Genomic DNA, 27,571 nt, shown 5'->3' on the forward strand with positions numbered 1-27,571 from the left:
TCCAATGCGTACTTGCAAGGGGACATGGATGTCACGCTCTATATGCGTCAGCCAGAGGGCTTTCACATCGGTGGCAAGGACCAGGTATGCCTGCTCAAGCGTCCTCTGTATGGGACCAAGCAGGGTGGACGCATGTGGAACAGGAAGCTGCATGCTGCTCTGCTCGAGATGGGCTTCAAGCGCACCTACTCTGACAGTGCACTCTATGTGTTCACCAGGGGAGGTGTGCAGGTGCTGATCCCAGTGTTTGTGGATGACATGACGCTCGCTTCGTCGTCTGAAGCAGAGCTGGATCGCTGTGTCACCGAGCTGTCTCAGCACTTCAAGCTTAGGGATCTTGGCCCCACCACTCAGCTGCTAGGCATCAAGATTGACAGGGACCGCTCTCAGCGCACCATAGCTCTCTCCCAGCGTCACTACACTGGGCTGCTGTCAAGCACCTCATGCGCTATCTTCGAGGCTCTCTCGACTATGCCCCTGTCCTTGGCCCTGACCCCACACTCTGGTTGTCAAACTGCAGCTTTGAAGGGTCAGAGACAGGCAGCCCAATCTCAGCAAGCAGCTTGCGCATCCAGAGTAGCTCCTTGCCAGCCTCCACAGCAGACATGAACTCGGCCTCAGTGGTAGACAGTGGAACCACACTCTGAAGCTTTGAGCTCCAGGAGACAGCACCCCTACCCACTCAGAACCAGTAGAGCGACCTGAGTCCTTGCAGCCACCATGATCAGCGTCAGAGAAGGTGGTGAAAAGGTCAGGAGACTTGGAACGTGGGCATGATGTCTCCAGTGCTTACTAGTAGACCTGAAGACTGGATCGGATTTGCTTACAGCAACTTAACTTAAACTCAGCCATTAAACTAGGTATGATTAAGTGATTCAAAGGGAACTTTGTCTTCAAACCACTTATGAGGCCATGTGCAACAGGACTCTGGCTGCCATCTACAAGCTGCTGCAGCACAGTCACTTCCACCCACAAGGTAACATACATGGGTTTGGTGCACCCCTGCCTGGAATGCATCTTGAGCTGCGTCACCTGGGCACAGTTCCCATGTGGACCCAAAAGTCCAGCCTGCAAGATGTGGATGGTGCTGGTTGTTCACTCCTGCATTTTGTCAGTCTCAATTTGGTACACCCAATGTGCACCCATGGTAGATAACCCCTTGGCATTTGGCACTATACATTCACATCACCCTTGTCAAGCATTCTCAAGCCAGTAGAACGCCAACACCACCTCCTTGTCAAATGTGCTTGGCAGGCCCACCATGATCTGGGGACACCACATAGCAAATGTGTAAGAAATAGATACTGGGTTTGTGGGCTGTTATCTAATGGTACTCATGGCTTTAGATTTTCAAGCCTGCATGTCATGTATGCCCGGAAGAGCTTGCTACTGCAGCATGATGCATGCATGATCCTCAGGCAGGTCACCAGTCACTGTGGGTGCATGTACTACACCCCTCTGTGTTATCCCAAGTCCTTCAACATACACAATGGCAAGCACTGTGCAAACATCTGCTCTGTATAAGGTGTACTCTCTGCCAGCACTTTACCATTGCTCCTGTGTGCCTCTCCCTCCAGGTCAGCACCCACCCTCCTGAGAGCCCAAGGGCAAGGATTGGTAGTGATATATTTTGGAAATTCTACTTTGTACAAACCATACCAATGTTGACATTTTTTTAAAGTGCATACCCTAGTCTGGTAGTCTGGTACAAGAAGATTTAAGTGCAGGGGGTGCTCACTCCTGCCATCTGGAATACTACTAGCACTGACACCTAAGATAGTATGAGCAAGAAACCTCTTAGAACTACATATTGAGGAAGTTCTATCTGATGCTGCACAGCAGCTTGTTCAAGTGGAAATGTGCTGCACCTTACTTAATAGCATTGCAGTCTTTTTTCCCCCATATTCCTGGGACCAAAGGGACAGGTGTACAACTGGAAATTGCTGACTAAGCAAAATGGGTTTTTGTCAATAGTGTGGCTTATCCAAAAATAGGCTTCATGTGAACTTTGTGGCTATGCGTTGTCTGCTTAAATAGATCTTAATGTTTATTTTTATAAAGGCATTGTACAACAGCAGAACAGTGTGATTTGAATGTATGGACAACATGATGGACTAAATCCCATCACCAACTCAAGCAGGCTCAGGCATGCTGTCATCGTCCTTGTTCTCAGCAGGAGCAGGGTCGTCAGCATTGTTCTCCTTGCCAGGGGCAGAACCATTGCTGTTATTGTTGCTGGTACTGTTGATGTTGCCGTCTCCTCCATTGTCATCACTTGGTGATGTTGAGGTGCCAGGGTGGTGGCCATTAGTCTGCTACAGGTGCATGATGGTGATAAGCTTCTCCATGATTGACAATATACATAGTCGAGAAGTGGAGATTGAGGTACAGATATATGGACCAGTAGATGCTGTAGCACTTGAGGATGGGCAGGCATCATTGCACCTAGGGTCATCAGCTGTTATTCATTGTCAATTGCAGGACCGCTCACCAATCTGCATATCAGCCTCAGGTCACCTATATTCTGGTTATGTAATAGAACACTGCAATTGAGCGTGCACATGTATGGCTGAGCAGTGTCCTATTAGTGCCATGTGTCATACAGCGCAACTGTTCTACTTAGCCTGTATGATACAAGATGTGGTGTACCTTCAGAATGTTCCACTGTCTCCACATAAAGCGGGTGTAGTGGAGCAGCCAACATATATTGTTTTTACGGGTGACAAGGTGAGCAACAATGTAGTTAAATGGTGGTTGGTACCGTGGTTGAGTATCAAGAGCTCGTTGGCAATGCATTGCATAAATGGGTAGACTGACTTGCTTCTTCGGTGTATGCCATTTAATATTACTATAGGTACATATTTTTAGTTATGACTTGGATGTAGGCTCCGCTTTGTACACATGTCTGTGGTTATATTAAGACATACTTCCATGTAATAAGTACATATGCATACACATATATCCATACTACCTGTAGCTCCTATCCAGCATTATTATTTTGATCACTGGCACTCAGATCTTGTGTACACATGCAAATCACCATCCCCATACTACCTGTGGCTGCTATCCAGCATCACTTGCTTAACCCCTGGTCCTGAAAGTATAATGATATACACCAAACCACCTTAGCATGTCATATGTTATACACCCATTGCTATCTGGCAGTGTGTAAGCATTTATAAATATGTACTTTACAAGTTGTAAATGGCACTGTTGACTCAAGATCCTCTTACGGTCAGCGGCACACTCAGAGTAGCACAGGCCACTCCAGCTAGCACAATTCCGCGCCTGATAATGAGCCTTGTAGCTACATGCAGTCTGTTGCACCCACTTAGCAGACAGACAACTCATAACTGTGTACAATACTAGATCTGCATACATAATAACTAAATACAGACAATCCATATACATCACATAAATATACAGCCTATATCTTCTCTTGTGCAGAGTGTGGTAATTATAGAATGTACACATACATTTATTTTATATAGAGAACTTGAATGGTGTATAATAAAGCATACTCTAAACAGCGCAAAATTGCTTTGCTCATAATCAGGTACAAGGAGGGACATAGATCAGACTACCATACTTTAGGCTAAATCTGGGATGCAATTTATTGACAGGTAAAACCCATAACATTTCTGACCCAGAACCAAAGCCCCAAAGTAGAAATGTAAGTAGCTGGTGTTTGATGAGTGCCAATGAATTGCTCTACCTCAATATATATGGTCCATGGTGTTGCACAAAACCAAGAAGACCTGCTATAAGGAGTGATTGGATTCTGGAAAGTCACCAAGTAGCATGATTCAATGTTTAAATAGACACAAGACAATGGTTGTAATTGATGCAAGTATGGCAATACATGTTGTTCTCTTCACATTTACATCCCAAGAAACAAAATTGAGGAATAGTATGCTGTGTAAGGTGTATTGGGCTGAGATCTCTTATTGCAAGTTGTCTATGATTTTCCAATACTTTTCTATGTCTCAACACTGCTCCCAACAGATGTGGCTGGATCAACGCAGCTGTGCTCACTCAGCTCATGCAAAACATGGGCCTCAGCAGCCACCCAATGGCCAGCCAAGTGTGTCTCACAGTTGCCAAAAAATGTGGTTCCTGCAATATTCAATAGTTTATTGGAAGTGCATGCGGTAATTGGTATAAGGTCATTTACCACATCCAACATTTAGTTATCATCACAAGTGAGGAACAAAAACTGACCATCTGCTTGAAGTGCATACAATTAATAATCACAATACCTGATCTGCATACTTTAGTAATGGTGCATGAATGGAGCTCCTGCTCACATGGGTATGCAATGCAGTGTTCAAGCTCCAAGTCATCATTGCTCACAATGACCCAGATTATCTCCGGAATGGAAGATCACTATTGGTGACTGTTGACTGGAAAAAGGTATTGCTGTGCGCACATGCACCACCTTAGGAATTATCAAATAGCCAGTTTGCTGGGTTTAACACAGATTCAAGCTTGGACCTCAGCTCTAGATGCTACAAATGTTTTGCAATGGAAGCAATCACAGCAAAACCTTCTCTTCCCACATCTATATCCAGTGGGTAGTAAGTGAGATATAAATGTGAAAACATCATGCTTTGCAGTGAAACTTTTCTCCCATCTTAAACCTCCTGCCCTTCACAGGGGCCAAAATGGAGAAGCAGGATGTTCACAATGGTACTCCTCTTTGAGTTGGTGTTTGGACTCCCGCAACTCATCCCCACCACACTGGTCATCTTCATGCATATTTTCTGAGGAGTATTTCCACCTCTACATCTACACATCTCCAGTGCGGTAGTCATGTCATTGCATCACTAAATCCTTTTGCTGTCTGTCAGGAGAAGATGGAGAACTACGGAATTACTTTCTCAGGATGTGTCTCTTCAGTTTATGCTGTGGACAGGCACTGGGTGCACTTGCTTGTTGACCTTCTCCCCTATGACAAACCAACTTCTTCAGTGTTTGCCCACAAGAAAAAAGTGCCATTTATCAATCACCTTCACAATGATAGTCCACTTCTGTCTGGTCCACTGTATGATGACAATACATCTGTTATCAGTGAGCTGTACACTGACAGTGAATTGCTTTTCAGTGATGGTAACAATGATGAGACTCCTCTCCTTACTTAGTATCCCCTTGTTCTACTGGAGTCATTGTTACCCTACCTCAACCTTGATCAGCAATACACTTCATCCATAATAACCTAAAACAAAACATCCTCACTGCTTGCCATGACCAAGTTATCCTGCCCATCAATCTCTTCATTTCCACGACTTGGAATTATTTCACTCAGTCCTTGCCACCAACCTCTGTCACCTTCCCACTCCCTTCTCTCCCCTCCTAGTCTCCTAAAAGAATCACCAACATGTTCTTTACAGTCACTGTATAAATCAAAAAGAAACCAAGTTGTGTAAGTGTGATTGATTGTAGAATCAGCTTATGTATAAGCTACTTACTTGCACTTTTACTTTCTCAGACATGCCTTCTGTTGAGTTGAGACAGTGCTTCTTTGAATATTCTTAAGGATGTGTCTCAGGTGGGTCATATTGGCATGCATACTTGCAGTATTCTGATACCAGCTCCCATGTTATGCCTTCTTAGTCACTACTTATTCTTGCCAATCCCTGTTGTTACACATAGCTTTGTTTACATAGATAGTTAGCTACTGTGGGCTATCCATGTTAATTTTATACTCTTTTCATTACAAAACTCTTTTGCATGCAGACATGAACACATGATGTCACATTACATTTGAGCATCATTCATGAATTTATGGTCATTTATAATTATGAGTACCTAGTCAGTCCTCTTTTACATATTCTTTTACATTTTGTAGTTGCTAGGCCTCTACAAATACCCTACCTCATTGTCATTGTCTGTCTCTTTCTTCCACCTTTATTCTTCACTTTCCTACCATTTTGTTATGTCACTACCACAGAGCTCACTTGGCCTTGCTACTATCCTTGCAATCTCTCAGCTTCCTCCCCTTCCACGTGCATCCCATCCATGCTCTGGACAACCATACAGTCAGGAAATTGTGCAGCTTTATGTTGTACTAAGTAGCTGGATTTTAGGAAATGGGGAAACAATTTATATGACATCATGCCATGAGCTCAGCAACATTCCAACAAACCTTTGCACAGTGGATAAATAGAGCATGCACATTATTGATACTATGTGAGGAATATCTTTGTGCTACATGTTTCTTGTTTGTTTATTTTTATTTTTACTCATAGTACTCTATATGGTTTCTCTATGCAGATTCCAATTTTCAAATTCTGCAGCATCATTTTGCTATATCCATAGTAATGAAACCAGCATATTACAAGTTGGTACCAGGAGTGACTCTCTCTTTGTCTCCACTGTAGTAAACTCCCAGCCCTCTTCCAAATCATACTTTAACAGGTAATCAAGTGCACCCATATGCTTCCATATCCACCATCCTCTCATGGGATTTGCGGTGTTTACACTAAGTTCATCTTTGCATGTACTATTCTTATTGCCACTGCCTTGGCACCAACCTACTGTGTAGTCCTACTTGTCACATATGTGAAACCATAGAAGCTTTGGTTTTGACAGAAACAAAAATCAGATAATTCTTTAATGCCTGACTACATTATAAAAAGCAGATCTTGACAATGCCACATGATCAATATGATAATATATCTCTTCATCAATGGCAAGTGAATCTGTGATTGTGAAAACTTCCTTGAATGCATTGAGCATTACTGGAACAAGATACTGAAATCTCTGCTGTTCTCTAAGCGCATCTTCTGTGCCTTGATACTAAATGATGAACAGCTGATCAGGTTCAACATTAACAAGATGTTATTTAGGTAACTGGACTGACCAGGTGCTCAGCATGACTATCATAAGCAGTAGAATGAGATTGCCTCCAATGTTCCAAGTGTGATGTTGTCTCCCAATGACTGTGTTGCTGATGAACAGAGGGTTTAGAAGATGCATTATCAGTGGGACAAGGAAATTGAAACAAATTCTCAGAGCAATGTTCATCTGATTGCAGCAAAGACAAATATGGCCTTGGTTGACAACTGAATGGCTGAGAATTCTTATACCAGATTGATTGCTCTAGTAGGTGTTGTGACTTAAGCCTGCAAGCATGTTTGATAAGTGTCAATGAACAGGAAGCATTATGACCTTACATGTAATGAGTCAAAACATCCAGATATACTTTTGACAGCTGCCTTGTGTTAACTTCAACACTGCATATGCTTTAATGACTGCGCATAGTATATTGTGCAAAACAAACATTACCTAGACCACAAAGTGATAACACTGGATGACTCAATATGTGGTTTGTGCTGAAAGAAACTATTGACATGCATTACAGGTGCAGGTGCACTAGGAACACTGTCAACATTAGCAACCAATGCTTTTCCCTCACTGTTGTTGCTGCGTAGTTCATCGGAGGGCTTCTGTCATACAGATGGTAATATGCCTTGAGGCCAGGTGCACTATCAACTTGTGAGTTTATAAAGAGCATAATATCAAGCATATACACATACACATTGCAGTCTGTGACTACAATTGGTGCAGTAAGGCTTGGTTTCATCACATTGGATGATGTTATTACATGAGAAATGTGGTGAAACAAATTATACAAAGTCAATGCTGACCTTCACTTTTCTAGTATGACATATTATGCAACCTGTCTTTGACCTCAAACCCTTGGAGTGGGTACAATGCAATGCTTTGGCACACTTCTTGGTAATCTTGGAGTGGTTGTCACTGTCATTTGGTGATTTTCTACAAGGATACCGGAGAAATGAACAAGCAAATCAACCAGATACTTGAGATAGTAAACATACAGTGCACTGTTGAACATGCTCAATGTATTTACAGAAAGAGGAAAGAAGGTAACTGGCTGATGAACATGTGTGGGCTTTATAAATGCAATGACAGATGTGAAAATCCAAAGAAGGTTAGGTGAAACATGACCAGAAAGACTGTTGTCATGGACCCAAAAATCTGGATTGCTTTGGTGATGTCAGACCCAAAGGCTGCACTCATCTATGAGTATTCTATATTAAACCTAGATCAACAAACATATCCAATGACAAATAATAGTCAAATGAGTCATGAGCAAGTTACTGCATCCATGGATCTACCCACTGGCTTTGCACCTTTGATGCAACACAAAACCCTGGATGCCTCCATTCACAAACACCTGAAGAAATGGAGTGACTATTATTATCTAAAGTTGGTACCATATACAGTGTACTTTGTTTATACATGCCAGGGTATTTGCTGCATGCCATGACATTACAAAGTAATGACTGCTGCCACAGCATTGAGAAACAACAATAGACAAAACATTAGTGATGTAGAGATCAGTCAGGAGCACAGGGACAGCTGTGTGAAGTCATTAGTGACATTGAACAACAACAATCCTTTGCTCTGCTCTGACCCTTGTAATAAGAAAAAGCTCATCTTGGCTGATCATACCACTCATCCACTCTCATACCTGCAGATATTCATTGCACAATCTATGGCCCTACTTCAGACACAGATACCAAACACTAATGTTAATCTGGGAAATATTCCACAGCCACAGGCAACCAAACATGTACAATGTCAAGCCAGGCATAATTTTGAGTATACAATTAATTACTAGATCTGCATTGTTTCTCAGTAAAATTTGCTTTTTTTAGTTGCTTTGGGAAGGAAATTTTGAAGATGAGAAGATGCATTAGTCCAAACTCTGGGGCTCTCCAGAGCCATACATTGTATACAGATACTGAGCACTAATGTCAAAGCGGGAGATATGCCATAGCCCCAGGTGACCAAATTTGTACAATGTCAAGCTGGGCATAATTGTGAATATATGAGCAATATGCAAGTAATAAAGCAAACATAAAGAAGCAGTCTTGTTCCAATCTATAAATGACTACTATATTCAACAACTGTAATGACAGTGCTGGCACTTGGTATGGTTGACATATTAGTAAAATAATCTGACTATGGTGGCAGAGGTGGTGTTACTGTTGTTTATAGAAATGATGAGATACATTGTCTGACAGAGGCAACAGAACTACAGTGGTTCTTATACCTCATACACTTTGGATCAACTGTAACAATGATAGGTGGTTTTCATGACTCAGGGGTAGGAAAGTGTTTGCATGGCTTGGTACAGTTGCATTTGAACATGTCCAATGAAGCTGTAAGGTTTTAAAAATGCCATAAACAATCAGTGAAATGAACAGCCATTTTTGTTGAAAAGGTATTCACACTCTTTTAAAGACTCAACATGGTGCCACTGCTGAGGACCTGCAAAAGACTCTAAGCTAGTTTGACCAGTGACCAAGCCCTGAATGTGTGGCACACCAGGATCCCTCACTTGAACTGATGAGCTGAACAACAGGGCTGGGGCATCAACCAATGTATGACCTGACATAGTTGGCACCAACACCTGAGACAGAGTTGTGCTAATATCCTTTCTACAGGCACCAGGGAATGAAGATGACTTGTGCCACAATATCAACTGCAACATGTGATGCAGATTTAGTAGATTGATCAGATTTGAGATTGTGTGCCATTGATACATACCCCTGACAATAAGGTTTTCTTGTGGTCACCTGAAGACGTCAACAAACCTTTATTGTCATGAGGTGTAGTGGTGTCATTGGGTGCAGCATTAGCTAATTCAACAACAAGGAGGTGGAACCATGAGGAATCTTCCACCACGCCTCCAGCAATATACCCCTTGAGGGTGAAGACTTTTTTCCATAGCGGAAAGAAGATGGATGCTGCCTCTGAGTACACTGTGATATGTTCGCCAATGGATAGCTTCCAGGCTCTGTGTGGTACTGATATACCAACTAGGTGGACAGCTGGGAGTTCATGGCCATTGAACACCATAGTTTCAGGAGTACGACTACCAACATGGATGCCAGTCCCATTGCTGAGGCAACATTGACGGACACGTTCATGGATATGTGGAGGGAATTGGAAGTCTGAAGATGGAGTTTGCGCCATGGCAGTGTCAGGAAGAAGAAACACCATGATTTAACTGTGGGCACTTCTGTTCCTTCAAAGTGAATACATAAAAACAGAAAGTTTAGGAAGTGGGGACCAGATCTTGGGTGCTCCTATGCTGGCAGTGGTATCAGCACTTTGGGAACCATGCCGTAACAACATAGCAACCAAGCAACAACATGTAACCTGCAGGCCTGTGCAGTCAACAGAGCATAAGAACTGTGGTGGTGATTAGGGTGTGTATTTGTTGTCCTTGAAATGACTGTCTGCTTATTTATGATTCAAAAACTCTGATTTGCAGTATACAATGTCATAGTCACTCCTTTCAAAATGTATACTAGCTATGTAATAAATTTGTACTGGCACTTAAATCAACATCTAACCAATGCACCATTATTTTTGTAATTTAACTAAACTGGGGTTGTGATGATCTCATTACCTCATAATTGGAGTATGGTTATATCATTCACAGGAATCCATTGTTGGCCTATGCTTTCTTGTTAACAGCTTTTGTTGATGCCTTTGATGCACTGGCCAGCATCAACGGGCAATGTGAAATTGAAGATAAGGTGCAAAGGCAAGTGAGATGTGTGCTTTGTGAAAGACAAGAAAATGAAACAAGGAACATAGCAGCTAATGAATTTGGCAAACTAAAGTATACAAGTAGCAAAATCTGTTGCATGTGTTACAATGACCTGTACATGATTGTAGATGGAATCTAGACTTCTGATTAAAACTCCAAGGTGTCCTGAGTGCGTTCAGTTGTAATTTTGAACAGGGCACTCCTTTGGGCAGGGCTTTTCTGGCCTGGAGCTGCCCATAGAGCCAAAAAAACACTCCACCAAAAAGGATCATCTGGTGTGTGTAATTTGTTTCATATTCTCTCCATTGAAAAGGATTGCTTTGTCACTGTACCTCCTATGCACTGATTCTGTGTTTTCATTGACATTGATTACTTCACATGGTCTCGCTCCACGTCCTGCTATTTTTGCTGCTTTCCATCTTTACTTATCATCTTGGTTACCATTCCCTTCATCTGCAACACTGTCCTCAACCACCATGGCTCAGCCTCCTTCTCTGGCGCACTATCAGCCCATCCAAGTAGAGATTTTCCAATGTCAGCGTCAAGCCCTTCATTGATGCCGTGACATGCACGCACAAGGTGAGTGGCCATGCCAACTCCATCTTCGGCCGCCTGCCCATGAATGTGAACTCTGATCAAGCCATTGCTTTTGGTACCCTCAATTCTAGGTAGTGTCCTCATTGGCAAAATATCATATATTCTACTTTTTGATATTACTCCCCTACTTCTTGGTATGTCATCTCTTTCTTGGTTTGGTTCTTGGAGCTAATGTCCCCTCAGGTATTGAGATGCTTGGTCCTATCAAAACCAATGTTTTCACCTGGAACATGACTATTCCGATCATGAGGTCCCAGATTTTCTCAACAGCCATTAATAGCCAGACTACTATCAAAGCTAAGATCTACCAGGGTAGATGTCAGCTTGTCTGCAACAACAACAATCTCAGCACCTTCAACATCCCTAGTATCCTGCATGTCCAAATGTGTTCCTCAAATTATGCTTATCTTGAATATCAGTGTTAGTGTGTTTTTGTCTACTGCTTGCATACAAATGAACACTTACGTTCATTCCAGATAGGAACATCAATGTGTCAGACAAGAAGGGGCTGCAAAGAAGGATCAAATTGTGACCATTGCTTCTTTGTCATCCAGTCTCTCCAATACAGATATTGAACATGTGGTTGTTGAGCTGGGACAGTAGACTGGGTCTGGCAACGGATGCTGTGCTTGCTTTGAGGAAGGCAATGAGGGCAAGAGTGTCTGTTCTGAGACTGAGAAGTGTAAGTGTGAACATTGATGAACACTATAGTTGTTGCTTACTCTAATTTTGTAGCAATGAACTAATTGAAGGACTAGCCAAATTCCACCGAAAACAACAAGGTCAGCCAGCTCAGCAATGAGCTCTATGAGATTGCAACTGATGGCCAGTAGGCAGCTTCTCTGTCAAAGCCATCCAGATCCAGGTGATGATCAATGAGAACTAGTAGATGTTGCTCGACCTCTTCCAGGAGACAAAGAGCAAAGGTATGAACATTATTAGTCTCTCTGACTCTTTATCATTTTCTCCTTCTCTTATTGCCCTTTCTATCCATTCTGTCTGCTTGCTCATTTCATTGCTCTCTTATTGCCTGTACATGTTCTCACATTACGCATTGTCACTCTTAACACAGATCTTGTGTATAGCAAAGTAAAATCATCAGTATTTTATTATCCCATACGTACATTACTTGCGCATTATTCACTTATAGGCTTGTTTGCCTGCTATAGCCAGAATGACTAGAACACAACCATTGTGTCATACACATCTTCACACCAGCTGTTTCCTTTGGCAGCCATTCTTATCAATAGACAAGTTCTGTAATCTCCAAAATGTGTCTGCGTCCTCCACCATATTTTCTTGATTATACACACCTGCTCCAAACATTCTGACATACTAATTCTGTTATACATTATATACATACATACAATGATAGAAACACCACTTCAGGATACAAGAGCCAAGTAACAAAGACCTATACCTCTTAATAACTGAGTCACCAAGAGATACTAGTGTACTTATGAGAATGAGACTTCAACATAAGAGATCTACACCAAGCATACTAACAGAAATCAGGTAATGTTGCTAGTATGAAGGGGTTGAATACCTGGATATTGTTGTGGCATAGTAGACAGTTTTTTCAATGTACTTCTCTTCAACATCATTCTTTGTTGTCAGCATAAGCAGGCTGCATCCAAAAGCGGACATACTCAAGGTCTTGAGTAATCCATACTGGCGGACACTCTTTTACATGTCAACAGAGCTATCACAGAAGATAATTTCACAAGCACCATCCACACAATATACATAGCCCAGGCATGTCATTGTGAAATGAATACTGCCAATGTCACAACAATACATGGTCAAAATCCATCTCAGAAAATACACCAGCATTACCGTACGGTAACCGGGCTTTGTCTTGATCAAAAAGTATGCAGCATATACTGAGTGACCAGTATGTTAAAACATTGACTTCAAAGGAATCATTTGCCAGGTGATAACAACTTCAACACTACAAGTTTTGTGATCAATAAATTTCAGCATGTAGTCATCAATCAACAGCGGTGCCTGCTGCTACAATATTATGTAAATTAATAATGGCAAAACCTCACGAGTACAACTTTTACTGTGAGCATAGAACACAAAGCAGAAAACAAATCTTGAGATGAGCTGTTGATTGCAGGATTGCATAAAATGCCAATGATCTTAATCAATGTTGACATTGGTATTGGCTGTGCATTGAGCAGGTTCTTGACAAACACAAGCCCTGTCACAGGTTAAATCAGCCCATATACTAATTTAAAATTTGATTCTCACAAGAAAATAGCAGGAGATTACAGCAATGATTTCAGCAATATTATGTGTTATGTGTATATGACATTAGTATATTCAGGTGTGCTTAAAGGGCCTTGATTATATTTGTACATATTTAGCTACATCTACCTTCGGTTTCAGGTGTGCCCGCTAGGGCAATTCTGAATGATACACTGCCTTATACTTGGCTATACTTATACTGTACATTGCCTTGGACTGCTTAGTCAGAGATCTCCCTAATATGCTCTCCCATGGAATATCCCTGAATTGTTCCATGGATCTTCCTCCACATGTACAATGTCCTTTGTCAATGTACACCTCCCAATCCCTATCTCCCCATTTTTCACTCATGCACCATTATTTCCTTGTGTACCATCAATATTGTACTAACTTAGTCATACAGCCAGTCTCTAGCCTATATAAATAGCTACCAGCCCACCTGTATTTCCCATTCTACTCTTATGGGATATACACCTGTTTTTGTCTAATCCTGCTTTCAGAGTCCAGTCTGAGTCTGCTTGAGTTCTCAGTGTCATTGTCCATAGCTGCCAATGCTAGAGTTTTCCCCCCCCCTCAACATCCAAGTATAGTGGCACTTGAACACTCTTGTCACATTACTACTGCGGTCATAACAAAAGAGTAGAATCTCTTAAGACAACTTACTATCATGTAACTAAACTCCAACCCCATGACTGGTTGATCTGATGGTCCCTGTGAAGACATCAACCAATACAATGATGAACCAACAAACTCCCTGCACTGGAGTATTCTACATACACAAAGATAGCCTTGCCCAGGCTACCAACCAGAAACCCTGCAGATCCCTGCTATATCTGGAGAAAACAAGCTTTTCCTTGTAGACAAAGATGACAGCGTGGTTTACTGTAATACCAACTCGAACAACAAAGGGCACCACACCGAAGCTATACCCAAGCTTTTCCAACCAATACCAACCCCAGAGGTTCATAAACTTCAGCACACAGCAGCAATCCACAAGCAGTGGAAATGGATGTTTGCAAAGATCAACTAATCATACTAACTTGGGTAGTAGTACAAGGAACATGTTACCTGGTTCTATCAAATAGTCCAGACATCATACTCACTCAACTGTCCTGAGCATGCAGCCTAGTGCTCATTGCCACTCCCAAACAGACAAACAACCTCCTATGATTGCTATACAAATGTCCATTACTGACTAGGCAACTATAAATAATGTCGCACCTACATCCAAGTAATACTACAAACAGGATGATAGACTTTATGTCTCTGCTATATATTCAAATTCACTGGAACCTCTGACTTACAATGCTGAAACCCTTGAAGCTAATGGATACATACACAACCTGTTAGACAATACCTACTACAAACTGGAACCCAAGGCACTAAAATCCTTGAAGGGTAAACAACCCAATTACCTCCAGAAGACTCCAACACAGGAACCTTAATGAACATGCAATTCAACATGTTTGAAGCCAACACAAAAAAACCTACTCTTGACCAACCAAGCAAGTTCAATGGTAACAAGAACTACGCCTGTATCTGGTGGACCAGGATATGCAGTCTGGGTCTCTGAAAATGTCCGGTCAGTGGATGGGTCAAACACCCAAGGATGTCAGGGCAGCAGTGACTGGTGGTCATCTGACCTGGTTCTGCCAGCCACCCCACCCAACAGCTGGGTGGCCTAGGAGGGCAACCTCCTACAGGTCTGTGTCAAAGTGGCTGACACTCCAGCCTAGTAAGTGCTGGCCCTGGTGGGTGCATGGGTATGCCCACCACTAACAGGTTAGGACAGCCATGCCCCAGGAGGTGGTGGCCACCAGCCAGTACCTAGTAAATGCCAGGGCAGCCCAAGGGTGGCAGGTGAAGAGCTCCAGACAAGGGCACCAAGGCCACGTCAGGACAGCTATAGTTCCATGGGCAAGCTGCTCTGGCTAGGGTATCTAGTGTATGTCAGGGCAGCCTGTGGGTGACAGGCAAGAGGCTCCAGATAGGGATGCCTAGTATATGTCAGGACAGCTCTAGGGCAGTAGATGAATGACTCTGGATAGGGATGCCCAGCCTATGTCAGGATGGTCATGGCACCACAAGTGGACACCTCTGGAAATGGTATGCAGTGTACGTCAGGGTGTCCCTAGGACTCCAGCTGAAGGGCTCTGAATAGGGCATTTAGTGGATGTCAGAGCAGTCTGTGGGTGGCAGGTGAGGGGCTCCAGATAATGATGGTGCATGTTAGGAGAGCCACAGCACCACAGGTGAATTGCTCCAGAAAGGGTATCTAATGTATGTCAGGGCAGCCTTAAGACTCCAGGTCAAGGGCTCCAGATAGGGTATTTAGTGGATGTCAGGTCAGGCCAATAGTAGGAGGGGGAGGCTCTGGTTGCAAAATACTGCCAATATCAGGATGGCCCAAACAGTAGTGAAGGAGGCTCTGATCAGGCCTATGTAGCCAGTGTCAGATCAGTGATAGGACCTGAGGTGATTTTTTCTAGATAGCTTATCTAGCCTTAGTTCAGTATGTAGTCTATATAATCAAGGCTGAACTAGGCTACATGTGTATGTTGGTGTGTTAGTGCATGTTAGGGCTGGGCATACACTGGGTCCAGATAATACCCATGCTGACCAGAGCCAGATATATGAGATCAGCCAGCCAGTATTGAGTCCATACATCTAATGATTATGGCTTATCAATATATGACATAGTAATAGAGATGATCAAAGCTTCACAGTCAACCTTGGCTATTAGATGCATATGAGGTACTGGGGTGCTTCCAGAAGCACTGAGACTGACCTGACATGATCCTCAGTATAGAATATATATCACTATAATATGGAGTTTACACAAAGAGCCCTCATGCTCAAGCCTATTCATCTCACATACCAGCCAGAGACCAACTGGAAGGTCTATGTCTCACAGTAGGGATGGCTAAGGTCAACTCCAGAAGGTGTGATAAACAGATGTCTGTAACACCAGTATCTGTGGTGGTGTATAGCATGACATTACAGTGTCATTAGGGTTATGACGAACAATAGCAACAGCTTGGATAACCAGAACCAGCTGGATGCAAGGGACTTGTATTCAAGGACTTGTGAGATGGTTATACCAGCTGGAAGAGTGATAGCTCACTTGAATACATATACAACAGGATGCAGAATAACTTTATCGCAGATTGTTAGTTATATGATACACTTCACAATAGATTACCTTATTCCTGCACTGTTTCCTTATGTTTCTGATATCATAGTCAACACCTCTTCCATATAGATATCTACTAGTACTTTGGACTAGGGTACACGGGTGCACACTTGTGACAGTGTCAAGGAATAAGCTCACAATTGGTAGTTTCAGAAAGTTGCCAATAACTGTCTTTCCAACATGTTTGAACAGCTAACTGACCAACTTTCATTCAGTGTTGTCTGCAAAAATGCCCAAGGGTCCAAACCCAGCTCTAGCTGCTTGTTGCATATCTTTTCAAACATGGTCTTCCTTACTCCAAGTGCTGACACTACTTGCCCAGGATAGGACTTGATGAACTATTGTTGTATAACATCTTCATCCTCGCCTTTTTCTACAGACATGTAGTGGCTGGTATTTTCAAACTTGTGAGCACCTGAAGCACTGTGTAGTCCACTCCAAGTGTTGCTGCCTGCACTGCTAGTCTCAGCCTGAGTGGCAGTATTGTTATCCCCCAACACCAGGTCCAACTTGCTGAGGGAAAGGATTTTATCAAGAAGCACATTATAGCTGGAGTGTGATGGCAATGAAAGCTCTTCTGGTGCTGTAGGATTTGGAGAGGGTACAGTATCTGATAAGATAAAATTTGCCTGTTTGCATGCAGTTTGCTGATACTTGCTTTATTTTTTTTTGCTCTTTGTTTGAGACAAGCAGGGATATGCACTATATGTTGGTCAAAAAATGTCTTTGCCTTAAAGGTTTTTGGACAGTATGGACAGGTGAACTTAACCCAAGTGTCTTCAACCATGCTACAACACCAACGTGTCCACACCAACAAAGAAAGTCCTTACTCTACCCCTTGCTTTTCAGATCCAGGCCCAGCGGGCGCACCCAGACATTGCCCAGCATTTTGGCAGTCATCACATGCGTGCATGGGAGCTTATTGACAGGCTCCAACACAGCAATGGTCAGATGAAAGAACCCTATGATGACATTACTAAGGCAAAACATTACCTTGATGCCATCCAGGATGGCCTTATTGAGGATGGCAACACAGTTCTGATGTTCTCTATAGATAGTGCGCAATTATATCAGTTCAAACATATGGATTGTTGGATCTACATATGGGTACTTTTTGACCATGATCCAAAGAAATGGTACAAGAAAAAAAATGTCTTTACCTGGCACCATCATCCCAGGACCCAAAAAACCACAAGATCTTGATTCCTTTCTGTTTCCTGGGCTGCATCATCTCTCTGCTCTCCAATGTGATGGTCTAGTTGTCTATGATGACTATCAAAAATGGTTACAGACCATCCATCTGTTTCTCCTTGTAGTAACCACTGATGGGCCTGGTATGGCTCTTATCACTGGGCTTGTTGGGCACCACGGCGGCAAGTAATGTTGGCTCTACTGTGGTTACACGGGCTGCAGACCACAAGGAGTGTCACACTACTATCTAGCCACGCAATGTCCTGCAGATCCATACGCTGTTCATGGATGTAGCTTTGACAATGTCCCTGCTGAAAAGCTCCCATCCGTCAGAAGCGACTCATATAAGGTCAATCTCAATTGGCTGATTGCGTGCAAAACTCAAGCTGCGTATGAGGAGCTCTGCCTTGAGACTGACATTAGTCGACCCACTATTTTTGCTGGACTCAAGCATATTCTCCCAATGCCACTATGCTTTGGCTCAGACATTATGCATGTAGCATCAATCAATGTGATTGACCTTCTTATTCCTTATGGCGAGGGAAGTTTCATTGCAATGAGCACAACTCAAGGGACAGCTGGGATTGGGTCTCACTTCCGCCAGCCATCTGGTTAGCCCACAGACAAACAGTTGCTGATGCTGCCAAGCGCATCCCTCGGTCTCATGACTGTCTCCGCTGTAATATTGCTGAACATCTTCACAGCAGGTACAAGGTATGAGAAGCCCACGTCTACCTCTACAGCATGGGTCCAGCTATTCTCAAAGGCAAGTTGTTATATTTTTGTCAAATTTCCTGTTACTAACAATACCTTAGATGTCCTTCCAGACCAAATTTGGAGGCATTTCTACCTCCCTGTTAGGGGTATCCGTATCATGCAACAGCCCTCAATTAGGCTGGATCAACTCAAGGAGGCACACTGGTGTCTGAATGTGTTTGCTAACAACTTCGAGAAACTCTATGTCAACCGCATGGAGTCCCGACTGCACTTTGTGCATCCCTGGCTACATGCCATCATGCACATGACCATGGAAACAACTTGAAAGGGCCCACCAATCTGCTCATCGCAGTGGCCCATGGAATGTACAATTGAAGACCTTGGGTGGGAGATCTGGAACCATTCAAAGCCATATGCAAATCTTGCTAACCGTGCAATCATTTGAAGCCAGGAAAACATTTTGAAGGCATTGTATCATTACCTGACAATATTCAAAAACCATCAAGACAATGTCCCACCTCCTTGTGTGTCCCTTCCCCTTGACAACAATTATGTTCTCTTGCCCCGGAGGGAGGAGCACTGGTCCCGCATCCCCAACAACGAGACAAAGGCTGTTGCAGAAGCATTGCAACCCCATGGATTTCACATCTGGCAGAACCCCTCTCTCCAGCAATGGGCTCGCCTACAGCTCCCAAATGGGCAAATTGCCCATTTGCATTGGCCAGAGACAGCGATGAAATGCCAACCACAGTGTTCTTGCAATGACACAGTAAGTTTTTCTCCAGGTGCTTATCACTGCTACGCAGCTGATGTTCCGTAGGTACACCTCCCTGGCAGCACAAAAATCACCTATGTGGAGGTCTTGTACTTTTTTTCAAATCAAGGTTGCTGACATAATCCGCACATATGCCATGATGTCAATATATGATCCCCCAGAACCTACACTGCAGGAACAATCATGCAACACACTTCACGCATGTGCATACCATGGTGACAGCACTCTCAAGGCTGTTGAAGTGCACCACATCTGATCTGTTGTTGCAATGGTCCCCCACAGGTACAAATGCTCAGTAACAAGGAGTTGTATTATGCAATGGAGAAGCCTGGTCTTTTAGTTTCAATTTCCACTGACATTCCAGAGGAGAATCACACTGAGGAGGAGGATGCACATTAGTTTACAAACAGCTTATATGCATGGCAAAAGTCATTATATGTAATTGAGTATTTATGAAACAGAACACAAGGATGAGTTGATATTAAATCCTCGCATTCTATCTCCATTATTTATACTCCTCCTCCTCTACAAGGGTGTTCTGCCTTAGGAGCTCAGTCGGGACTCGGACTGGTGTTAGTCCCAGTCCTCAATGCAGAAGCCACCCAGAGTTTCAGACGTGATTGGATGCGTTGGAAAGGAGAAAAGCCCCTGTGCACAACACCTGGTGCAGGCAGTGCTGAAGATACTCGCAAGGAGTGATCTTTGTGCTCGTACAAGGAGTACACAAATGGTCACCCAGTGGATGGGCTTCCATGTGCACGTGCCCGGTGAGAGCACACTAGTGAACATATGGTGCTCATATGACATGCACTCACGGGGACAGCCGACGAGGATGAGGATGGGGACAATGGCGGGATGACAATGCAAGGCGCCGATGGCGTGCCTGGTGTGCACTCACCATGTGACGAGCTGCGCATGCAGGAGATGGCATGCATGCTTCAGCTGCTCATACACGGGTGTCTTGCCATGAGCCTCTTCCCCGTGTACAACAACGTACATTTGTGGCTAATTCACCACACCCCAGCAATCATCAGCAATTTTCCTGCTGAGATTGCCTGTGCTGACTCCACAGCACAAAGTCACCTTGCAGAGCTACAAGTTCCATGGCTGGGGCATGGGAAAACCACTATCAGCACCATGAAGCCCACACTGCTGCAAGGTTATTTGCACTGCTCGTACAGGCATGTGGGTGCAGCTACTGAGTTAGAAATGTACGCAGCCCTGCAGCAGCGGTGGGATTCACACTGCTGCAGCATGCTTGAGGGTCTGGGAGGTTGCATTGCACTGCCTGTTGCGTGTCTCCTTATCTACAGTGCGGCTCATTGTATGTAAAGAGGTTATTAGCTGAAAAAAAAAATGAAAAAAAACCTTGTTTACTCTGTGTGCACAAGCAGGCTGCGGTGCTATGCGTCCAAGGCACACTTGGCGCAGCGCTTGTCGAGCAAGGAAAGGACAGTGGCCTACGCCGCCGTGCCTCTAGTGGCACAGCCCTTGCAAGCGCTAGTTGCTGTCCTCTCATGGTGGCATGCGTGAGGGTGCATGGGATGGCCGTGGCATCAACGTCGGTCACACATCAAGTGCATCGCTTGGTAATTGTCGTGGAGGGGAGGGTGGGGCAGGAATGAGAGCGAGAGTGGGCAAACACATGGGGCGGGCTGAGGTGTACCAAGTCCACCTCAGCTCAGCCCTGGGATCTGACAAATAGGCCCATGAACACATTGTCGGCCAAGGGCTTGGCGTTTGGCATGCTCAACTCAACAGCAACAGGGCACACATGTTGCAAAGTCTATTTATTGGTTGCAATGACCATTCACTTGTAATGTAGTTACAGTGTAATCCCAATGGACATGAGACATTGCAATTCATTGTAATCAAAGTCTCAAGAAGCTTGCAGTCAATTGGATTCATTCGTAACCATTGCAATTAGGTTTCAATAGTTGCTCAACCCCTGGAGAGTATGTATTGTTGCAGGTGAGACATACCTGCCAAGTGAGGCAGTAGATAGGCTTGCGAGGGCGGGGGATTGGATAACATCTTTTACCCGGGAAAGGGTCACCTGGTTCATCGGCAAAAGGTTGTTGTTGGCATCAGATGCCTTTACATCAGGCTCCTAACAAAGTTAGACCCATATGACATGCAACACATATTAAATATGCACCATGAGGACAGTCACTTTCTTCTCATAACCTTGCTCCTCTTTATCAAATACCCCTAAGTCTGGAAATGACTCATCAGCTGTGTCAAAGTTACCACCGGAAGTAGTGCTGATGTTGCCAACTGGAGGTGAATTAGGGGGGGAGCCATGTATATTCACCTGAGGGTCTAGCCCTGTGGTGGGGGCGACTAACGCAGTTTCAGGAGAGCTGTGGTTCTTGTCCCTGTCATTGTTGGCCATATTTTCAAGTGCACACATCGGGATGTTGTTGGTGTCTACATCACTGAGAAGGCGGGTGGCTCTGCATATTAGCACATGGAGTTTTAATTATGTGTGAACCTTATTTTTTTTGTGGATGTTGTCGCAATAAGAGAGTGAAACAAGTGCAAGATAACCTGTGTCTTGCACTCATTGACTCATCAAAATCAACTCGCCACAAACTCTATGGTGTTCATGGACCTTGATCCCGAGTTAGATAATACCAATCCGGTAAGAGATCCCATTGCCTCATGTTTTCCAAATTTGTCATTGATGCACACTGCATTGACACCATGCCCCAATTAGACTCAGACCTGTGCAGGTCCAACACCTTCATCCGAGCTAGAGGTACTGCGGGACCAAAACAAGCAATTACTGGAGCGCATGGACACACTGACATACGTGCTTCTCCTCCTGTCCGTGCGAAGCATCTATAATTGACTATATGTGTGGTTTCAGCAAGGTTATTGAGGTTCTCAAAGTGAATCCAGCACCGGCTCCGACTATCCAGGAACTTACGAAGACAGGATGGAACAACATGTCCGGGCTGGACTTCGATGGGCTGCTGTACCTCCCTTGGGAACAGTTCTCTCACCTATGGCATCAGATGTCTTGGACGTCTTCTGCATGGCTCAAGCACCGCAAGTCCCTCAAGAAAAGACACATCGTTCCCTCTGCATCCGAACTCCAAGGCGAGACTGAGGAGGGGCAACTCCAGTGCGACAACACCATTCCCACATCTCCATCCAACACTACTCTGGCCACCAGCACCACGGGCTCGGACACAAAGTCCAATGTGTTGTGGCTACCTTACTGACAAGGACAGTAAAGCCATTTTGAGTGATGACGCTAAGTCTGTTTGCACGCAGATGATTGCTGCTTTTCATACACTACGTGCACTTAACGGACTTTCACTAAAGTGGGCCTCACTCAAAGTAGACATGCATGCATGGTCTGTCCAGTGTTCCGGATTGCGCCTGATGATTGGAAGATTGACTGGCTCGCACACAACAATTATCCACAGTGGTACCGGTATCATGTCCTAGGGATTCGTGGGAAAAAGGTACTACACCTCTGTTGCTTTTTTATTTGCTGACTTACTCTCAACAGAACTCTGCATCTGACAATGGGGAAGGGGATGATGCAAGTGAGGAGCAAACACAGGTAAGTATATCTACTACACTATACTAGTTGATATGCTGACTTACTCTCGATAGACCTCTTTGTCTGACAATGGGCAGGCAAATGGACGGGGTGAGGAGCAAGTACAGGTAAGTCGATATCTATGCTACAATGAGTTGACAAGTCAACATCTCCTACACTCCCATGGATACCACCACAGCCCCAACCAACATGCACCAGCCCGCACTAGGAGCTGAAACGGCTCCCTCTGGTCCCCCCATCATATGGCAGCCTTCTACTCCCACAGAGTCTTGCATAGCTCAACCTCGAGTAGAGATCGGTCTAGCCATGTGAGTCACTACATCCCTATACTGTCCATCTATGCTTACCTTGTCTGCAGGGATGATGGTCCAGCTGAGGAAGATGAGGACAGCGACAATACCAGCATCGATCTGAATGAGAGGCAAGACACCATGGATGTGGATTTGAACACCAACACACTTGACTGCTCCTCTTCGGCTACCACTTCCGAACATGCTCCTGGACCAGAGGCTGAGCGCACCGCAGACATCAACACAATCCCACCTGCCAAAACTAGCAATGACAAGCTTGGGAACCTTGTCCTGCCGAAGCTTGCCCGGCCCAATAACCTGGAAACCATTGTGAAGAAACGCGGCCGCACAGCAAAACCATGCAGAGAACCAGTTTGCAAGAGCGGCAGGAAAGTGTCTTTTCTGTCTTTCCCTATGTTTTCTCATTAGCTTTCTTACCATCAGGACACTATGCCAGTGGCATATTTGGAAGAAGTACCTGGATGTGACAAATAGTGAGTTTGACAGTGCGTGGAAATCGCTTGCTGCAGAGCAGTGAAAGGTATGTTATCAGCTCTATAGCAGTGTGTACCAACGTGACTTGCGTACTCCGTAGGATTGGGATATCACGTTCGTGAACTTGAAGAAAAAACAAGGCAGTGCAACAGCAGTGGTCTCTGAGGGTAACAAACGTGCATGGCTGGCATAGGCTTCTAGTCTTCTGATCTCCCCTGCTATGTCTTGCTATGTGCTACTCTTCTCTTGGTGACTTCTTAGTTCTACTTGGTCTTGGTGATTCTAAACTGCTCGTTATCAATTTCAGCTAGGGTTTCAAAATTTTTGCAATCTCTTGTTACCGGTCTCAACTGCTATACATTGTGCCTGCATTTCTGACAGATATCAACTGGTTTCAATTGCTTTAGATAGTTTGTGATGTGTTTAGATTTTAATTGCAATGAATGTGCTTTATTTCATCTAAACTACTCGGTGTAAGATCTAAACTAGTATTGCTATGCAATAAAGGGCATTCTAAATTGTAACGTGGATTTTAGATTTCGTAACAACCAGTCAAGATCAAATTTTCACTGGGGGTGAAGGGTCTACATCCAAGCAAGCAAGAGTTTATTTTATTTTTATTTTTTAAAATCCCATTTATTGTTATCTCAGGGCTCTGCCTATGTTAAACTGTAACTACAGGTATGTACTACATGCGTTCTGGGCCAAAGAAAGTAAACATGAGGTAAAGACAACAAAAGCAAGGGTTGATGTCACAAGTGTGCACCCATGTACCCTAGTCCAAAGTACTAGTAGATATCTATATGGTCTCCTATAAGAGGGACCGCCTTCAAGATTATAACTGTAGTGTATACAGAACTATAGTAGTGGAGCAGAGTGGAATGGGGATGGAGTGTGGGCGACCAGAGGTAATGGAGGGGAACAAAACAGGACTGGATGGGAATGGAGGTGTATGTAGGTATAAAATAACAAGTGATATAACAAAATGGGAGCACAGGAACTTAACCGGAGTGCTCTGAGGCTGCAGAGCTGAAGTACTGGAATACTGGAGTAACCTCAAAGATAAGCTGTAGGCTCAGAGTTGACACAGAATTGACTCGGAGGAGTACAAAGATTATGGGAGGATATGGAGGAGTCTGGAATGGGGACTGAAGTATACAAGAATCAATGTTGATATTCAGACTGAAGTACACTAGCCTATACTGAAGGGTTTATATACTACAGCCTAAGAATAAAATCATAGTAGTTGAGCAAAGGGGAATGTAGCTCAGCTATGAGGTACAGAAGTAGGGTGAAGAGTATAATGTAAGAGGTGTTGACTATGATATCAGAAACATAAGGAAACAGTGCAGGAATAACATAGGAATGTCAAAAAGAATTGTCACATACCATGCACTCTCCCAAGCTCCTACCCCTATCCTGGTACACTCAGGCTACACTCCCACAACACTACTGTTCTCTCATCCTTGTTCTGTAGCCTCCTGAGTTTTCCAGTGATCTCCAGACACCTCTGATCCTCCTCTCGCATCCTACAGTGTTCTTATAATGCACTCCATACTCCTACGGAGCTCCAAAGATACTTTCCCATGTTTCAGAGCATCAGAGTATCATCACTATAGGATTCCATTGTCCTCTCCATGACGCTAGGTTACGCTCCTGTCCTCTGTGCACCTCTGAGGTTATCTCCCTACACCTCCGGAATGTCGGAGCTACACTGTATGGTGGGAGCAGTCACTTCATGTCAACCCGTAATATCCCATTTCTCGCCGTGCCGTTGAGGATACGAACTCATAGTATAGTATTTTGAGGCAAATTTCGATGTACAAGAAATTCTGAGATTTTGGGCGCTTAACGGCCAAATTTGCGGTCAAGAAACATGATCTATACTAAGGCATGTTCATGCACATCGCTTACGAAGAGCATTTACTTTTGCTTCTCGCTCCTCCTCGGCTGTATCCAGATCCCGCTGAGAAACCCCTCGGTGAGATTTGTATTTCTTCACTGCATATTCTGCAGCCATGCCGGTGGCTCCAAGAGAATAGACGTCCATGTAGCGCTCAACCCGGCGGAAGAATCTACGAATGGTTATGAGAGGGCAGGAATTCAAAGCTTCAAGAAGGAGCTTTTTGGCGTGGGCGAAGTTGCCATTCGAGCGTTCGCGGAAGTATCGCTTGCACCATCCCCAATAATACTCTTTTGGGTTGATTTCCGGATGGAACTTGGGCAAGAAGTGACAGATGTCGTTGCCACCACTTTCGGCAATGATCTAAGTGTTCGCAGTCCCAGAGTGGTTAGAAATATCACAAAAGTATAGATTAATAGGCCCACCAATTCCAACGATGACTTCTGTGCACAAAAATCCTCTTCCATGGATAATAGCCGTCGCATGCAGCAGTCAACTGGTCGAATATCCTGGGCTTCACCATCTTCAATCTCTGAGGAGGCAGAATCAAGCTCATCACGGTTAGTTTCCTTCGCTTTGACCCGAGCCCTATGGGACTATGTCAAAATAATAAGTGCCAGATCAACGGGTTAAGGCGGCATATGCAAACCTTGCATGCTTGGCAGTCGCCCGGGATGCCACCCTTCTTTGTGCCAGGTCTTGCAAGCACATATCCATGCTCCTCGAGAATTACCCTCATTCCTTTTGGTTGACCTTCAAACTTCTTGTGTGGATGATCATCGGGTAGATTGAGTGGAAACTGAAAGCTTTGCGGGAGACCACCGCGTCCAGACTTGTTGCTTATGGGAATGACAGTGTCATTCATTATGGGTTGCTTGCCTCCTGGGCCAACGTTCATCCCTGTAACTACGAGTGCCCCCTCTGGCATACAGTTATGGCAAGATGAGTTGTCGAAGACCCAGTGTCGCACGCAATTTGGAAAGAGGACATGTGCAATCTTCAATGCATTTCGTAGTTGATTCTCCATCTGACGAGAATTCCAGAACCCATCTCCGCTCTCCTTGTTGGTTGGGTAGATAACAACACGAGAATCTGTCACCACAAGTTGTTCCGACAGAGGAAGCTTCTTGTTCTCGGCAATCAAGTCCTCAGTAAGCGCAAGGTTGCCGACTTTCTCGCAAATATACCCCGACACCATCATCAAGCGGCCTCGTGTTTTCTTCTTCAACTCCTGCTCTCCTGGGCCTAGCCACTTTGACACATTTTGGAAGTCGTTATCATGGAATGGTGCCTCATCTTGATATAGCCAGGCATGTTCACACTCATCGCCCTGTAAAGCAGGTGAAATCGGCTCCATGTTAACACCGTCATAAGTTGTTCTGAGTCTATGGGTAATTGAGTAAGTGAACTGTTGTGACGGAGCCAAAATGAGAGTCACTAACTGTTTAACATCGTTAAATTCGTTTAAGAACTGCTGCCGGTGCTGACGGACATCCTTTCGTTCATGTCCGTCAAAATAAACACCCTTTTTGTGACTTTTCGAGCGATATCCAAGCTGGATGAGGACACCACGGGCCCATGACTCTGAGACACAGGTTTTAGACGATTTTAGAGATGGCAAAACATGCTCGTTAACACGGCGCTGGAGGATTAACGGGGTGATCTGGTGCGCAATTAATGTTAGCTAATTTTGGGTTATGGGCCGTGAGACCAGTGGGAATCAGACATACCTCGCCTGCTTTTAGTGTCTTCATCCACCGACGTAAACCAAGCATGAAAGCCTCATCATGAACGAGACCTGTCTCCCGCTTACGCCGACCCTGCTGGCTTGGGCAAAGCATGCCATTTGCTTCAAAATAACGGGCTTGGGAGCACAAAACACGGGAATAAGCTGGCCCTCGCCCAACATTCCGTGACACTTGTGCAGCAGCTCGCAGACGTCCACGCCTCTGAGCAAAACGGTAGAACTCCACAAGAGATGCAAAGAGG

The 27,571-nt window shown here is 44.3% G+C and overlaps 4 protein-coding genes across 4 annotated transcripts; 3 read left to right on the forward strand and 1 right to left on the reverse strand.

The window, feature by feature from the left end:
- Positions 1-2,093: 2,093 nt before the first annotated feature.
- CONPUDRAFT_73045 (uncharacterized protein) lies at positions 2,094-4,810 on the forward strand (the record flags this gene model as incomplete). The annotated part of the gene is made up of 10 exons (XM_007770118.1): positions 2,094-2,278; positions 2,367-2,470; positions 2,624-2,727; positions 3,130-3,168; positions 3,624-3,673; positions 4,006-4,084; positions 4,133-4,202; positions 4,325-4,413; positions 4,481-4,577; positions 4,617-4,810. The coding sequence occupies 10 exons, from the start codon at positions 2,094-2,096 to the stop codon at positions 4,808-4,810; spliced, it is 1,011 nt and encodes a 336-aa protein (XP_007768308.1).
- A 15,234-nt stretch (positions 4,811-20,044) lies between these two features.
- On the forward strand, positions 20,045-20,458 carry CONPUDRAFT_153819 (uncharacterized protein; the record flags this gene model as incomplete). The annotated part of the gene is made up of 3 exons (XM_007770464.1): positions 20,045-20,084; positions 20,141-20,310; positions 20,390-20,458. 3 exons carry the CDS (start codon positions 20,045-20,047, stop codon positions 20,456-20,458), a joined length of 279 nt encoding a protein of 92 aa, XP_007768654.1.
- A 1,810-nt stretch (positions 20,459-22,268) lies between these two features.
- Positions 22,269-23,613, forward strand: CONPUDRAFT_153820 (uncharacterized protein; the record flags this gene model as incomplete). The annotated part of the gene is made up of 5 exons (XM_007770465.1): positions 22,269-22,526; positions 22,841-22,894; positions 22,948-22,984; positions 23,037-23,202; positions 23,253-23,613. The coding sequence occupies 5 exons, from the start codon at positions 22,269-22,271 to the stop codon at positions 23,611-23,613; spliced, it is 876 nt and encodes a 291-aa protein (XP_007768655.1).
- A 2,029-nt stretch (positions 23,614-25,642) lies between these two features.
- On the reverse strand, positions 25,643-27,522 carry CONPUDRAFT_26680 (uncharacterized protein; the record flags this gene model as incomplete). Its single annotated transcript, XM_007769988.1, has 5 exons — positions 25,643-25,945; positions 26,008-26,178; positions 26,232-26,967; positions 27,025-27,245; positions 27,313-27,522. Coding segments are annotated over 5 exons (1,641 nt in total), but the record flags the coding sequence as incomplete, so codon positions are not given.
- Between the last annotated feature and the right edge of the window lie 49 nt (positions 27,523-27,571).

This window comes from Coniophora puteana, assembly GCF_000271625.1.
Source record: "Coniophora puteana RWD-64-598 SS2 unplaced genomic scaffold CONPUscaffold_6, whole genome shotgun sequence".
NCBI classification, from domain to species: domain Eukaryota; kingdom Fungi; phylum Basidiomycota; class Agaricomycetes; order Boletales; family Coniophoraceae; genus Coniophora; species Coniophora puteana.